At 41.6% G+C, this 16,166-nt stretch overlaps 1 protein-coding gene and 1 non-coding gene across 2 annotated transcripts; one reads left to right on the plus strand and one right to left on the minus strand.

Moving 5' to 3' along the window:
- The first annotated feature begins 1,096 nt into the window (after positions 1-1,096).
- Positions 1,097-1,182, plus strand: trnay-gua (transfer RNA tyrosine (anticodon GUA)). The gene is given in 2 exon segments: positions 1,097-1,133; positions 1,147-1,182. It is a non-coding gene; the product is annotated as a tRNA-Tyr (tRNA).
- Positions 1,183-1,997: 815 nt separating this feature from the next.
- On the minus strand, positions 1,998-10,321 carry dnajc5b (DnaJ (Hsp40) homolog, subfamily C, member 5 beta). Its single transcript, XM_061240384.1, has 6 exons — positions 10,232-10,321; positions 9,931-10,030; positions 8,803-8,925; positions 6,043-6,256; positions 5,008-5,182; positions 1,998-2,382 (listed from the first exon to the last, which is right to left on the minus strand). Exons 3-6 carry the CDS (start codon positions 8,907-8,909, stop codon positions 2,297-2,299), a joined length of 582 nt encoding a protein of 193 aa, XP_061096368.1. The 5' UTR covers positions 8,910-8,925; positions 9,931-10,030; positions 10,232-10,321; the 3' UTR covers positions 1,998-2,296.
- Positions 10,322-16,166: the final 5,845 nt, after the last annotated feature.

The raw sequence follows: 16,166 nt of genomic DNA on the forward strand, positions 1-16,166 counted from the left end.
TCAGCACATGGGCCATTAGACAAAAAAACTAACCTACCACAATTGGGAATGTACTGTATGTTTTTGTGAAGATAAAATTCCATACAGGAAGCGGGGAGGGGTAGGAAGTTAGGGTAATTCCTAAAGGCCAAGACAGAAACAGGCCCTGAAAACACATTATAACATAGGGTTTTCGGAGGGGGTGAGGCCCAGTGTGGGATTTATATGGGGTTCAAAATGCCTGGTGGCATCCTTGGCCCCATGTGAAGAAGAGAGGGTATGGTCGCTCAGTTCTGTTGTGGTTTGTTCCTCATCTATCCTCCCTTGCAGATCACCTGTTAAGTTCGCTTGTTGCACGTCAATTTAGCTCACTCGCGGTACAAGAGCAATCTTACTACTTCGCTAGTGAACTACAGCTGTTTTAACCCTATGTCCTATGCAGTGGGGGTTCTCCATGCTTGGGGTGACAAATGGACATTCCGAATTACGCCAATTTGGCCATTACATTTTTGCAATTGGAACACATTAAAGGCTTAAAAGGTTAAACTCGTGGGTTTGTAGGTTTATGGGCTAACTTCAGTCTGGTGCCACTGTACAAATTGTAAGGTTTCTGATGTAATACGATGGCTACAGTTAAAGTGAAACCACTTGCTCAAAATGAATAACTAGGAAGGTGAATATATTTGATATGAAAGCCTTCGTTCAACCATTAAGTCAATGACGAACAAGTTGCGCAAAACATGCAACAAGTGGTAAACCTGTGCATATAATATGTGCAATAAATCCTCATTCGGCTTGCCAAATGCAATCCAATAAATCTGTTATTGTCCGCAAACTTGCATCACTGTAAGTCAAAATTTTATGAAAAATATAATGCTGATATACGAACTGTTGATGATTAAATACAACGTTGGCGTTAAACATTGAAATCCAAAACAGTGGAATACCAACTTCAAACGTGAGCTGGCTATGTCTATATTGGCGACTGTGGCCTACCATAGCGAGTTATGGCGATAAAAAGCGACATTAATGCTTACTAAACACAATAAAGAAATGCTGAATGAAATAATGTTGTACGTATGTTCTTATACTCTTATTTTAAAGCGCATATATATCCCCTTCGATAGCTCAGTTGGTAGAGCGGAGGACTGTAGCGGTTACACTGTAATCCTTAGGTCGCTGGTTCGAATCCGGCTCGAAGGAGGGAAATGTTTTTGCTTTTACTATCGGAGAGAAAAATGTTTGACTAATTTATTAGTATTATAATAATTTGAGCGCTTGTGGGCAATGCATCGTATTGCGACACCTTACTTACCACTTTACTGACAATGAATTGTGTGACGCTGATTTACTCTGGGAATTCGTGACCAAACCATAAGCTCCCATTGAAATAACTTTGCTTGTCCTTTCCTTTCATTTTCTTTTGTTAAAGTATCGTAAAACTGTGCAAAAAAATATGTAGTTTACAGCAGCTAACTAACATATCTCTATGTTGTTGTAATGTGATTCTAGTGTGAACTAGAGTGTGGCTTTTTTTTTTTTTTTTGTCACAAATCATAGAGCATAATAATATGGAAACGGAAGTACATTCACAGAATATGTATTCTAATTCCCTAAAACCACCGATGTTTATGTGGAGAAATTGATGGAAAATCTATTTTTTTCTGTTATTTGGACCTTGGGATACACTAAAAGAGACAACGAGTGCAATTTTGAGGCACACATTTTTCAGACACAGTTTTGACCTTTGATGTGAGATAACAATTTCAGGAGCCATACTGTGTTGTGGATTCTTAACTTGTTTTTCAGCTCGTTATCGTATCTTTGCCAAAACACTTTGGTCAAAGTTATACTTATTTAATCATACTTTTACATTTAATGCAAACATACATAACATAAAATCACCAAAACTATGTATGCTTGAAACAACATACAGTTTAATTATTAGTATTTATTGAAATTTCGAGAAAAGCCAAATTAATCTGTATTCATTCTCAGATTTTTCAACACCAGAGAGAGTGGGTGACCTTCATGCACTCTTTTAGAAATTGATTGGGTAGTTTAAAAAATTTGGATAATACATAAATATATTTGAAAGATTTGTGAATGGATTCCTGTTGAAACACAATACAGCAAATTACAGTTCAATTGCATGGACAAACACATTCACTATTTACAGACGGCAGTCAGAGGGCAAAGGTAGGCTCAGTTTTGGGATTTTTCATGGATGCCACTGCCATGGTATAGGAGTAGTTATTGGGGGTTGGAGGCCCTGTGCAGTAACCTCTGAGGTGGTGTCATTGACGAGTCCCTGTACTTAGGTGTAGCTCCGGTGCCCATCCCCAATTAGCTGGGTCTTCTCGCTGGCATTGGTTGGCTGGAGCACAATGGGGGTGTCGCCATCTGGAAGAGTCACATATCAACCAGTTTACTACATTTTTAAATATGGTTTAAGCCAATAAGGTTTCTGCTGAAAAATACCTCTTGCCCCCTTCCCTTGCAGATACAAGCCTATACACTTGCACATTTTGTCTTACAATTGGCCGGGGAAAGGCTGCGCTAAGACAGCAAGCTGAAAAACTTGCAGCATTTCAGTGGAAATTCTTTGTGAATGAAATGATGAATACTATTCTCAAGAGTCAAAATACGTTTAATGTTACTGCATGCAAGTGGCCACACATCAAGGTGCACTCATATTCAGGGAGATGGTGGGTGACATCAGTTTGTTAAATAAGCACTCCAAATGTACATTACCCGCATACCAGTTATAGCTCAGATTTATTTGTGCATAACAGACCATGTGTATTAACTTGATTAGTCATGCAAGCTCTATTAATACACAGTATAAGTGAACTAAATTGCACAGGCGGAGACTTCATATTTAAAGTCGAGTGAGATGCTGTGATGAGGAGGTGACTGAGGTAATTTAGAGATGTAGGCCCATTATTCTTTTGTCCTCTGGACCAGTGAACCCCATGGAGACAGTGACTACCATTCAGAAAGGCAAAGCTTAGACCTATGAAATTCATTTTTAGTCTGCAGCTCATTGATACTCATAAATATATGGTACTTGCTTTTTACGTGGGAAATACCCTGAATTGCTGTGATCACAGAATTTAAAAAAGTTTTCGGAAGGGAAAATTACATGCTGCATTCTTGCTGGAGGTGAACTGTTATTTGTGGCATTTATACAGTCCCACTTCCATTACCAAAAAATGAATAAATCAAATGAAAAAGAAAAATAACAATTTGAAGTGAAAGGTTACGACACCGTGTCATTCCCTGTGACTACTGCCCGTCCCTATTTTAACCAAGCTGTCTTTCCTGCAAATAACGTGAGAGAGAGATGGCATGGAGTCCGGAAAGGTGTTTCATCGGCACACGATAAGGACATAACAGCTTTTAACCATCACCCCTCGGTGACTGTCCTGGCTCAGCCCAGAGCGGCCACAGCTGAGGGAGGGGCCCTCGTCCATCACCCGGGCCCAGGAGCAGGGAGGTGGACGGACTCCAGAGCAGCATCTGCCTAAGCCCCCCAGCCTGCCCTGCCCTCTGAGCAGGGACAGACAGGGATGCGACACTGATGGATGAGCTCTCCTGGCTGACACCAGAGTGTGAAAAGGGAGAGGGTACGACACGGATTCCTCCGGATCCAGGGGCCTTGGAAGGCTGGAGTAGCAATAGAGGGGCTGTGGCTCCATGTATTTCAGAACAAAGTGTTCCTGTTGAATTGCTCCTTGCTGCCCTCCCAAACTGTCATAATCTACTCTGTGCTATAGCCATGAAGTAAATACTGTCCTTTGTTAAGGAGACCTAAAACCATGACAGAACAGAGCAGTGTTTTCTCACCCTTTATAACAAGCCGTTGCATTAAGTTTTAATTTGAGGATATTGATTAAGGATTTTGTTTTTGAAACGGTCTTATAGATGACATGGCTTTAGATGATGTAGTATGTATGTAATATGGGGTAAGTGATGACCATTTTTCACCACTTAGATGTTAACAGCAATAATATTGTGTATGTTGTGTGTCAGGGTGTGTTCCTCCTCTGTGCATAGTTACTTTAGTGTACAGTTGTGTAAAGTCTCTAGCATTTGCAGGTTTAGTCATACAATTTGACCTTATAGGTAAGCAGTATCTTATTACTGTTCTATTATTAATGTATTTAAATTTAGATTTTTTTTCTCCTGATGCGACATGCTATCCTTTGGGGGTGTTATTCATGTTTTATGTAAAATGTCTTTGTTCACATCTGTTGTGCAAACTTGTCATAAGGATTGCGAAGGCAGGAGGCTGGTGTTCATCTTGTTGTTTTTACAGTTACATTTTGTGAATGCATTAAAAGGCATTGTTTCTCATTGCTGCAAGGAGACTTAAAATAACCGCCATGGGAACACATTCAGAGGGGTGACTCACAGTCAGCAATTATCTGCTGTAGGCATGAAAAAGCTCATGCTGCTTACTGGCACTGAAACAGTATATCATGTCCAAACATTTGGCTGTGATGCCTCACATCAATTCATTTCCATTAACTGGGTGACTTTGTTTATTGGGCAGAACATGTGCTATGAACTTGTCAATAGACTTAAGTCTTATCCACAGCCGATATTATTTTCAAAAGATGGCTTCAGTGAAAAGAGTACATTTAAAATATTTTAAGTTCTTTCTTTCTGTTCTATTCGAGATGGTTGTCTTTATGTTTTACAAAAATGTCCTGTTATGAGGTAGTCAGCTGACTGAATTGACACGTGCTGTACATGGTTATCCTCTCACCAACTACTGGGAATCCAGTGATCTGAGAAAATCCCTTTGTGTTTTGTGTTGTGAGTTTACTGTCTCCCAGGGTGCGCACTGTGCACGGCCTCTCTGTGTGCCTGAAAGTAGACACGAACAGATGTGGTGTGGTGCCGGCCAGCAGGAGCACGATTCACCGCGGTTACCAGTAAAAAGAAGGCGCAGGAGCGTGTCACTGGCTCAGGTTCGCCGTGTTTCTGGGAAGCAGAAATTGGCGCAGGTCACGAGCTCACCTCTCTCCATGTCGGTGCGGATCTGCTCCTCCAGGTCCTCAGGAGAGGCGTAGCACTCTGGGTCCTCCTCGCCCGGGGGCTGGGGCTTGCATTTCCCACAGCAGCAGTTGCAGCAGCAGCACAGGCAGCAGCAGAAGTAGCAGCCCGTCAGTATGCCACAGACAGCAAAGAGGCCCTGGGGTGTACAAGACATACGCACACACACACATACACACATAAACACACACACACGCACACACACACACACACATAAACGCACACACACACAAACACACACGCACACACACACGCACGCACACACACATAAACACACACACACGCACACACACACACACATAAACACACACACACAAACACGCGCACACACACACATACGCACGCACGCACACACACACACACACATAAACACACGCGCACAAACACACAAACACACACACATAAACACACACACACGCACATAAACACACACACACAAACACGCACAAACACACACAAGCACACACGCACACGCAAACATACACACACACAAACACATGCACACACACACACAAACACACACGCACACACAAACATACACACACACACACACACATAAACACACACACACACACACACACACACACAATGGTGAGGCCATATTCTAACAGTCGTAAAATGCTCATAGCTGCTATTGTGCTATTGGGTGTCATTTATTTCATTTTTATTTTTCTATGGATATAATAATTACAATTTTTTATTTTCCTAACATTGTTATCCAAAGCAACTTACTGTTGATTCGACGAAGCAGGGGACAATTTCCCCTGGAGCAATGTGGGGTTTGGGGCCTTGCTCAAGGGCCCAACAGCTGTACAAATCTTATCATGGCTACACCGGGGCATGAACCACCAACCGTCCGGGTCCAAGTCATGTACCTTAGCCAGTACGCTACCGGCCCAATTTTAGGTAATGGTAATTAAATATTTGAGGTAATAATGGTAATTATTACCTGAGAGTGGTAATAATACACACTCAGTATTGTAACCATGCTGAAAGTACCTTTGCCCACCAGCTGGACAGCATGAAGTACGTGTTGACGTTCTCCTCCCCAAACTGCTGAGAGACGTAGAGACCGAGGGAGCCATACTTGTCGTAAATGTTTCTCTTGGTCATGTCCGACAGTGTGGCATGCGCGTTGTTTATCTCTTTGAATTTGTCTGTGGCATCAGGGTTTTCTGGGTTCTTGTCTGGGTGATATCGTAAAGCTAGTTTCCTGAAAGATATAAAAAAATGTATCCTTTCTTCATATCCAGCTGTGTTTTAATTTTTTCTTTCACCAAAACATGATAATGCTATAGAAACACCTTTCACATATCTTACAGTATACTGTTCATTCCATCAAATAAAGGCTAATATCTAAGTTACATTTCTTAAATTTCATTAACACACATAATAAATTAGACGTGTCACAATTATTGACACCCCTGTTTTCAGACCTCCCATTGGAAGGGTAACACCACACTTTTGAGTTTGGAGAACAGAGATACAGAATATACATATACTTTTTATAACCTACATATAACTATTTAAAACCACAGGTTTTCAGTGGGGTTCAAGACAAGTCCAGACTGAGATTGCAATTGCAAACGATTGGTTTTGTGGTCAGCTCTTTCTTGATTGTGATGTGTGCTTGGAGTGACAGTTTTGCTCACTTGCTGCCAAGTTTCAGCCTGCTGGCAGAAGCTGCCAGGTTTTTGCTGAGTTATCTTGGTACTTGGAAAAGCTTATGGTGTAAATAAAATTTTAGATTTGGAAACCTGGTAACCTCATTTGCACTTGTATCCAATTCCAGTAGTTATAAGTGTCTTGATTATTGACATAATATAAAATCTCTTATTTTTGTTGTGAAATTGGGGTGATTGCATTTGTAACTATTATGATTTCCCCATTATCTTGGGCATACTGGATAGGTCATTACATGTATTAGTTATTCCAGCCTACTTTTCTCACCTTGGGGGTTGATGCCGGCATGCATCTTGTTGAAATGCATCCAACGTGTCTTTATCCTGCACACGTGATTAGCAATTAGCATTTTGAGTGCAAAGACCAATCTCAGATTTCTGGGGTTTTGCCCTGCTGTTGGTGTGTTCTCAGTTTGTCAACCATTTAACACTTATTCCAGTCTGAGACCTTATCCGCTCACAGACCTGCATGTGCTGTTAGCGCCTCAGCCAGAGGACACGGCAGGAGTGAAAACACCCTGCGTCTAGCAAAACTAAACCTGAGGGAAGGGTGTTGTTCAGTATTAAAACAAGACTTTGGGAGACATTGTGATTGCCTGGCTTTATTTTGAAGTGTAGGGGTGGCAATGCATAAAAGGTTAAACTAGCCAGTGTTTGGATCATCGCATTCAATTTCAATCAATCAAATGGCTGCACACACACACAGACTAATATATATATATACGGTACGTATTTTTGGAAGCACACCTATTTAAGAAGTGTGCCGTGTGCCTCATTTAATTACATGTAGGCTTAAACCAAACAAAGGTCCAATGCAATTCCTGTCTACAGGAATTAGGACCAATAATAGCCCCCTTCTGAAGAAGTCATTAAATATCATGCCATAATTATTATTTTTTGCAGGTTTTGCTGTGAATTGTAATTTCTCATTAACATTTTATGGTGCTGCATACTTTCTTGCCTATTCATTTCTAATTAAAACAATGACTTTTGAAAGGGCTGGCATGATTACATATTCATTTTCAGCAAAAGCTTTTTTGCTCTCCGTTTAAATCAGTCCTTAAATGAATATGAATTAGACCAATTAAGAAATATTGATGTAGAGTATATTGGGATTAACTAAGGTTATAGTTTAGTCATACTGATTCAATTCTGTATTAGTCTTTGTGGTGGAATGTCCACATTAGTACGTAAAGGAGAGCGCTCTGTTTAGTAAAGCCATGCACATATTCATAAGCAACACGTGCCAAGGCAGAGTCAGGTGAGCACAGCTCCCGCCTTCCCCTTGAACTCTGCCCTCGCGACCCTCAGTGGAGGTCACAGGTCACAGATCAAACTAGCAGCCATCTGCTGTGCTGCATTAATATTTCAGCCTTGTGGAAGTCATATTATATTCATGCATCTGGATGAAAACAAAATGCCCTGATTACAAAATGGCCGACCCAGCCTCGCTGATAATAAGGGCCCCGATGGGATTCCTTCCTCTCCTAAGCGAAACCTTAAAGGTCACCATTGACCGATTTAGGGATGCTTTCACACAGTGGCTACTCTAGTCACGTACTGCTGCCTCTGTGAAATAACAGGCCTGGATCATCAGCAGAATTCCGCCCACAGTATAACTCAGGTCAGCTGCTCACGGGTCATTTGGAAAAAAAGGTTTCTCATTGGTTTATCTGGTTAAGTTACATTCATCCCCCAAAGGAATAGCAATGCATGCAATTCTTTTCCAGCATGGGCCGCTAGAGTTTGTGTGAGAAGGGCTGGCCTGTGTACCCGCCTGTAGGACTTCTTAATGTCTGTGTAAGAACAGCTGGCCTGTGTACCCGCCTGTAGGACTTCTTAATGTCTGTGTAAGAAGGGCTGGCCAGTGTACCCGCCTATAGGACTTCTTAATGTCTGTGTGAGAAGGGCTGGCCTGTGTACCCGCCTGTAGGACTTCTTAATGTCTGTGTAAGAACAGCTGGCCTGTATACCCGCCTGTAGGACTTCTTAATGTCTGTGTAAGAACAGCTGGCCTGTGTACCCGCCTGTAGGACTTCTTAATGTCTGTGTGAGAACGGCTGGCCTGTGTACCCACCTGTAGGACTTCTTAATGTCTTCATGGCTGCAGCTCTTGTCCAGGCCGAGGACCTGGTAAAGGGCCTCTCCTGAAGTGGAGAGGGATCGTTGCCTCTGCTCAGACATGCTCTATGACCATAACCTGCATTTTAAAGACAAAATACACACCCGCTCGTTAGCATAGTATCAGGAACACAGAAATGACAGAGATGATAGTTTAAGTGAATTTAAATGGAAAAGCTGATGAAGTGTGAATTTAGCACCACTGCACCTTATGCCCTTACACCTACTGTACAAAGTAGGTGTACGTGTTGATGTATGCTTTGTAGCCTCAAGGATCACTGGGTTAGCGACTACTCCCATTTCTAAATGACCAGGTCAGGGATTAAGTGATCGGTTATCGATAGGTAAAGATCTCACATGCTATGCATCTGTGATGCTCAACCACTCAAATGTTTACACCAGGTATGGTGCCCGTACTCTTTCCGTAACATTATCACTTGAGCATCTCAATTCATTATTGATAGGCCTGCGACTAAGAATAATAACGCATTTTGTCTTCATGTAGGAATGTTTCTAAAGCATTTGACAATTGTTTACTTCTGATAGACATGCATTCAAAACACTTTCCTTGTCAAAATGTGTTTGCAACTTAACAGGATTATATTTACTATATTATGTATGAAGCAGTACAATTATATTGGGAAATATTAAATCATTTGGTTCACCCCCAAATACATCACCAGTTCAACATCTATATATTAATATAGAGACAAACGTTCATGTTTTCCCTGCATTCAGGTGGTTTGTATCTATATCCACTTACAAGAAACAAATTCAAAAAGGGTTTAGCTTCTCGCAAGGGTTTTCTTTCTCATTCAGCTTGCATGCATAAAGATAACAAGGCATATTTCCTCTCAGAACTACCATCGCCATTCATTCAACATAAATATCATAAAGAACTGAAACGTTAATAAGTTCAATAAAATGGAGGATACATCAGGTCACCTGTGACAAAATGAATCAATAACATAATTAATCTGCCAATGGCAGTTTTAAGGTTTCATTAAGATCCCTTGGCAACATCTGGACTAAAGAGTCAGGGGTGACAGGGTCTCCATCTCCTGAGTTTTCCCTGTTTTCCTACCTGTTCCACCGCTGAGCCCCTGGATGTTGGTCCTTTCCAAGCCAAGGCGTGCAGGTCAATGGAGTCAGGTTGCTCATCTTTGTGCGAACAGGTCTAGCGGCTGGAATGAATAAAACATTCATCAAGTCATAGGTTTGAGTTACTGAGGCAGCCAATGACCCAACAGACATGTGCCTGTGATCAGGTTTCAGCAGCCGGCTTCAAAGGGCCATCTTCAGGGAGATTTGGGCGTTTAGGCGTTTAACACGCTTATCCCCTTACCATGTCAGTCATATATAAAGGGTAAGATGGGAACTTGTACCTCAGCATCTCTCCAGCATCCAGCCAGGTGTCAGCCAATTTCTGAAAATCATGGTCTCTTCACATCACTCATTCCTTGAGAGCCAGGTACCAAATTATGGCTCAGTCAGGGAGGCCATTAATCACCAGTCTGTGGAAAGTGCTTTATGTGGTTTTGTCAGGATGATGGAAAAACTTTTGACACATACTTATGTTTTGCAGCATAATGTAGGACCTGAGTGCTGAGCTTCTTCCCGGGAGACTTTCGGCGGCCTCTGTGAAGCCCGGCTCAGGAGCTCCACCTAGTGGAAACAAGTGAGTATTGTAGTCTGTAGTCCCATGTCACAAAAAGGCCTCAACTGGGTGTTTAGATGATACATCCACCTAAAGCACTTCAAGCATTAAACTGAAGCACAGGCTTCTAGTGATGGCCTATGGCTCTGAATGGAATGCTGAAAGTGCAGTTGGTGGTGTAGTTCAGTGGTGTTCAAGGCTTGAACACTGAGTCGGAAATAACAGAATAAATAGTTTCAACACCAAAATGAAAGAAAAACTAGATTTTTCAAGGTATACCTTGAGTAAAAATAAAATCAAGAGGCAGGCTAAAATATATAATTCATTATACATGATTTCTCTAAAACACTATGAATAATATCTCTTAGTACTCCTAGAAAAATACTTTATAAATAATTTTGTTCTTGAACTTTTTGTTATTTTTCTGATGTCTGAGGACATGCTGTACTAGGGCACTTGGGCTGTGGTTCAGTATGTGCTGTGTGTGACCCCGGAAGGAAGGGATTCCCCACCTCATAGCATAACTGCACTCTCTGTGGTTGATCAGGCACCTGCGGTCTACATGCACACATTCACACATTTCTGGCTGCAAAGCCCAGCTGAACTGCACAGTGAAAATAGGTCACAGTAGGCTACATGCTTCAATAGGCTGATGGAGAGTGTTGATTTGATGGCACAGAGACTGGGGATTTCATCTTAATTTGACTTGAGGGATATTAGGAAAACAGAAACAATGGAAAATTGTTTCAATTTACTATTTTTAAAAGTCATTTGAAATAGGACAATGTGTAATAAATATACTCTCCCATTTCATTATTAAATAATCGTACACAATTTGATTTATACAATATACCATTTCCTATGATCAGGCAAAAACAACGTAACTGCTATTTTACGTTTTACGTTATAATCAGGCAAAAACAACGGAACTGTTATTTATTCATGTCTGACCTTCAGAATTCACCATAACTCACACAATGTTAATGCACTCTACATAAGCTCTTTTTAAGAACAAGATACATATTGACAAATCAGTTTCAAAATGTAAATGTAACTTACGCCGCTGAATGCATTATCCCACACTGAAATTCTTCATAATAAAAGCAGTCATTGTCTGTTCAGTCAATCGGCATGTATCACTTCTACCTTCTCGGAAACAGCACCATCTAGCGGCAAAATAATACAACAAAATCTTGCGACTGACCAATAAATTGCGTTCAATATCTGTTATATTATTGTTGTTAATAGAAATTTGCATCTTTGTATCACGAATGTTCCATTAATTTTACCATGCCTACCACCACCACTACTACTACTACTACTACTACTACTACTACTACTACTATTATTATTATTACTACTTCTAATTATGCTCTAATTTGATGCCCACTGTTGGCACTGCATTGATGTCCAGGTTTTGCTTCTGAATAGGACAACCACCAACTGAGCTAAGGTTGATCACTCAGATACATACCCTGTTGACTCTACATTTCAATTACCTGTATCATATTATATGAAACAATTGCATACATTGATTCAATTTAATGGCCATTCCACTATAGTTTTCTGCAATTTGGGCCTACACTGTGAACAAACTTTGTGGGGTTCTGTATATATTAATTTACTATGTAAAATGTTAGATGCTGCTAAAAATGTTACTTAGCTTAAATGACTTAGCTCTCAAATCAGCAAGGCACTCTTGGTGGAGGAAGGACATATCTAAGGTTTAAAAAGGCTTTATCCGATAGGCATACCCATAGATATACTAAAACAGACAAACAGCTAAAATAACCTGCAGCATGTTTGGGCCCTTCGCTGTCATGTGGAGTAATGTCTTAAATTACATAAGATGCTTCATCAGTTTTTCATACTCTTTTTCAATGGACTTCATTCTTTCCTGAATTGAATAATATATTACCATGAAGGAAAACTGCATTTCTTAATATCTACCTGACTGAATGTTTATTTTCCTTGAATAAATTATTTGTTGTATTGTTTTATGTTGCTTAGTGCAGATTGTAGAGCTTGAGGCATATCTAGTGTATGTTAGTAACCTGACATTGTAAAAATGTGAGAACATGTGGTATGAATCACCTCAGAATGTACATTATATATTAACCATCACATGCTCACATAATGTACTGTAAAATACACCAGATGAGGTCCCATTGTATAGCTGGGAATGCCTGCATTAGCTCCACTTCACCACAAGATGGAAGTAAAGACGTAAATAATCTCTACATTTGTTGCGGTACTGAGAATTTTGAAGTCAGATTATTCTATGAACTATTGATGGACATTTTTAGTATCACAGTGTGGGTGGCCTTTTCAAATATTTAATTGCATATAAAATTGAAAATCTTTTACCAAGCATGCGTGGCAGATCGATCATTATTCTGTAGTTTTAATATTTAGGCAAAACAGGGCATTGATGATTCAATGATAATGACTTTCCCAGAGTGTGAAATGTAGCATGACTTAATAAGGCATTCTGCACCAAAATGGCAGGATGTCGCTCTCATTATTTAAAGTGGCCTGATTGATTGACAGATTAATCAACTAATGCGGAAAAAAATGAATCACTGAATAAAATTACATTTACTAACAGCTCTGTCTGATTTACTGTGGCTTTACCGTTACAGAGGATTATTGCTTGTGTTTGTGCTTTCACCCTGATTGCACTTTTTATATTGACATGTACGAAGATAGATGAAAATTGGCTGCCTATTATGTTTCTCTCCAGCATGGTGTCTGACATGCTAGCATTCTAACCCCACCGTCAACCGGCTCCCTACCAAACAAACAAATACACAAACATTAACAAACCTTTCGATCAGAAAGACAGAGATTTAAATGATAAAACACTATAAAAATTAAGCCCTACCGTTTGGTAACCTTGCAAGCTATGCTGGATTGTGCTAGGCTAGTACCTGGGTAGTAGACCCTAGGAGCCCTGATTGGTGAAATGGCAAAGCTGTCGTGGCTTTTGAGATCCTACCGTTTGTTTGGCTCACATTCTGGCACAGAAGGACTGCTGTGTGTAGCTTCCACACATTATTGCTTGAGATAAGTTCACTATACAGAACTTTGAGGTCAATAACTATATAAATTGACTTTATTGTAATAATAATAATAACAATAATAATAATCATCAATATAATACTTTAGTTAGGTGGATTCATGGTTTGTTTTCTTACACTCTAATTAGTCCTCACAGCCATTAAATGAATAAATGGAACATGATACCATGCACCAGGGAGAGTAGAAAAAACTTGAAAAGAAGTTGAATGTGTACAGGAGAAATTTCCCGGTTTCGAGACAGTGTCTAAGACTTGAAAGGAGATCGGTTTTGAGCCAGTGTTCAGGACTTGAGGATTCAAAGACACTTTAGGAAGTTCAGGCGGTGGCTTCAAAATAGGAAGGGCCGCCAGTAATTAAATGCATCAGTAAATAAAGAAGGCCTGTGGAAATGTTGCCTTACACCATATATACTTTAGGGAAGCCACTAGCCAGTAGAAATGCAGCTCTGTGAGTTTCATTCAGCAGCAGCAGAAATGCAGCGCTGTGAGCCTCCTTTAGTAGCAGTAGAAATGCAGAGCTGTGAGCCTCCTTCAGCAGCAGTAGAAATGCAGCACTGTGAGCCTCCTTCAGCAGCAGTAGAAATGCAGCTCAGTGAGCCTCCTGTCCTTCAGCAGCAGTAGAAATGCAGCGCTGTGAGCCTCCTTCAGCAGCAGTAGAAATGCAGCTCAGTGAGCCTCCTGTCCTTCAGCAGCAGTAGAAATGCAGTGCTGTGAGCCTCCTTCAGCAGCAGTAGAAATGCAGCGCTGTGAGCCTCCTTCAGCAGCAGTAGAAATGCAGCTCAGTGAGCCTCCAGTCCTTCAGCAGCAGTAGAAATGCAGCGCTGTGAGCCTCCTTCAGCAGCAGTAGAAATGCAGCGCTGTGAGCCTCCTTCAGCAGCAGTAGAAATGCAGCTCAGTGAGCCTCCTGTCCTTCAGCAGCAGTAGAAATGCAGCGCTGTGAGCCTCCTTCAGCAGCAGTAGAAATGCAGCTCAGTGAGCCTCCAGTCCTTCAGCAGCAGTAGAAATGCAGCGCTGTGAGCCTCCTTCAGCAGCAGTAGAAATGCAGCTCAGTGAGCCTCCAGTCCTTCAGCAGCAGTAGAAATGCAGCGCTGTGAGCCTCCTTCAGCAGCAGTAGAAATGCAGTGCTGGGGTGTCTCGTGTCGCAGCCTGCAGAGCACTGACCGCATGCTCATTGCGAGCCGCGACGTCGGCGGTTCGAATCCGACCGTCTGACATTTGTCGCATGTCTTTCCCTCTCTCTCGCTCCCATTCTTCCTGTCTCTCTATACTATATACTGTCCAATAAAGCTGAAAAAGGCCGAAAAAATATCTTAAAAAAAAATAAAAGAAATGCAGCGCTGTGAGCCTCCTTCAGCAGCAGTAGAAATGCAGCGCTGTGAGCCTCCTTCAGCAGCAGTAGAAATGCAGCGCTGTGAGCCTCCTTCAGCAGCAGTAGAAATGCAGCGCTGTGAGCCTCCTTCAGCAGCAGTAGAAATGCAGCACTGTGAGCCTCCTTCAGCAGCAGTAGAAATGCAGCGCTGTGAGCCTCCTTCAGCAGCAGTAGAAATGCAGCGCTGTGAGCCTCCTTCAGCAGCAGTAGAAATGCAGCACTGTGAGCCTCCTTCAGCAGCAGTAGAAATACAGCGCTGTGAGCCTCCTGTCCTTCAGCAGCAGTAGAAATGCAGCGCTGTGAGCCTCCTTCAGCAGCAGTAGAAATGCAGCGCTGTGAGCCTCCTTCAGCAGCAGTAGAAATGCAGCGCTGTGAGCCTCCTTCAGCAGCAGTAGAAATACAGCGCTGTGAGCCTCCTTCAGCACCAGTGGGAATCTGAAGACTCATCTGGGACATAGAGAGCTGTTTTCGCCCAGCCCTGCGGTTTGTCACTGTTGATTGTGTGGAAATGAATTTTAATTATGATTTCCCTCTCTGGGCCCGGCTGGGCCTCAGTGGGATGGCATGTGGAGAGGCGAGCGGATGTCCCTGCCTCAGAGGTAATGCTCCGGCGTGTGACTTACCTGCTAGAGCACAAGAGGTAAGGACGCCTATCCTGGGGAGCTGGTGGCTGTTCTATTACGAAGAACGGCAAAAGCTGGACACTATACTACTAAATAAAATGATTCTATGGTCAAAAGGTGAGGCTTGCATTAATTTAGCAATCAAAACCAGTGATGTGGTAAAGCTGGAGTAAATTGCAAATATAATTATGTGTTCATGGGATGTCAATATTTTTGTTTGGACACAGGCTATTAAAATCATCATGAACATCGTGTCTTTGAACAATGTCACTCATTAACATCTGTTTCTCTCCTAGGCTAGCCTGAGTGATGTGTGCTGAAAGGTCTACATCCTCGGCTGCTCTAGGCCTGTTACTGGTGCCATCCTTTAACTCTCCACTGATGCTGGACGCCTTCAGGGACTTTTTAGCAGTGGACATCTTAACTAGTGTGCAGGCCAAACAAGATGGTCAGCTGTTTCCTTTCTATGCTTTTACTGCTCAGAAAAGCAGATTAATTCCCCTTTTTAAGGTAACCTCAGCACCTCTAAATGCAGATTCACTGCATATTAAAAGAGCCAAAAGATTGCTTTGTATCAACATGAAATGAAAA

The sequence above is a fragment of the Conger conger genome, chromosome 4 (genome assembly GCF_963514075.1).
Source record: "Conger conger chromosome 4, fConCon1.1, whole genome shotgun sequence".
Taxonomy (NCBI): domain Eukaryota; kingdom Metazoa; phylum Chordata; class Actinopteri; order Anguilliformes; family Congridae; genus Conger; species Conger conger.

Bases quoted from the DNA above. Each gene is read 5' to 3' on its own strand.
- dnajc5b (XM_061240384.1), bottom strand. From the start codon at position 8,909: ATGTCTGAGCAGAGGCAACGATCCCTCTCCACTTCAGGAGAGGCCCTT. The intron at 6,257-8,802 runs GTGGGTACACAG...TATATCTTTCAG, and splicing joins GACATTAAGAAGTCCTACAG to GAAACTAGCTTTACGATATC. The intron at 2,383-5,007 runs GTGAGCTCGTGA...TGACTCTTCCAG, and splicing joins CCGCACCGACATGGAGAGAG to ATGGCGACACCCCCATTGTG.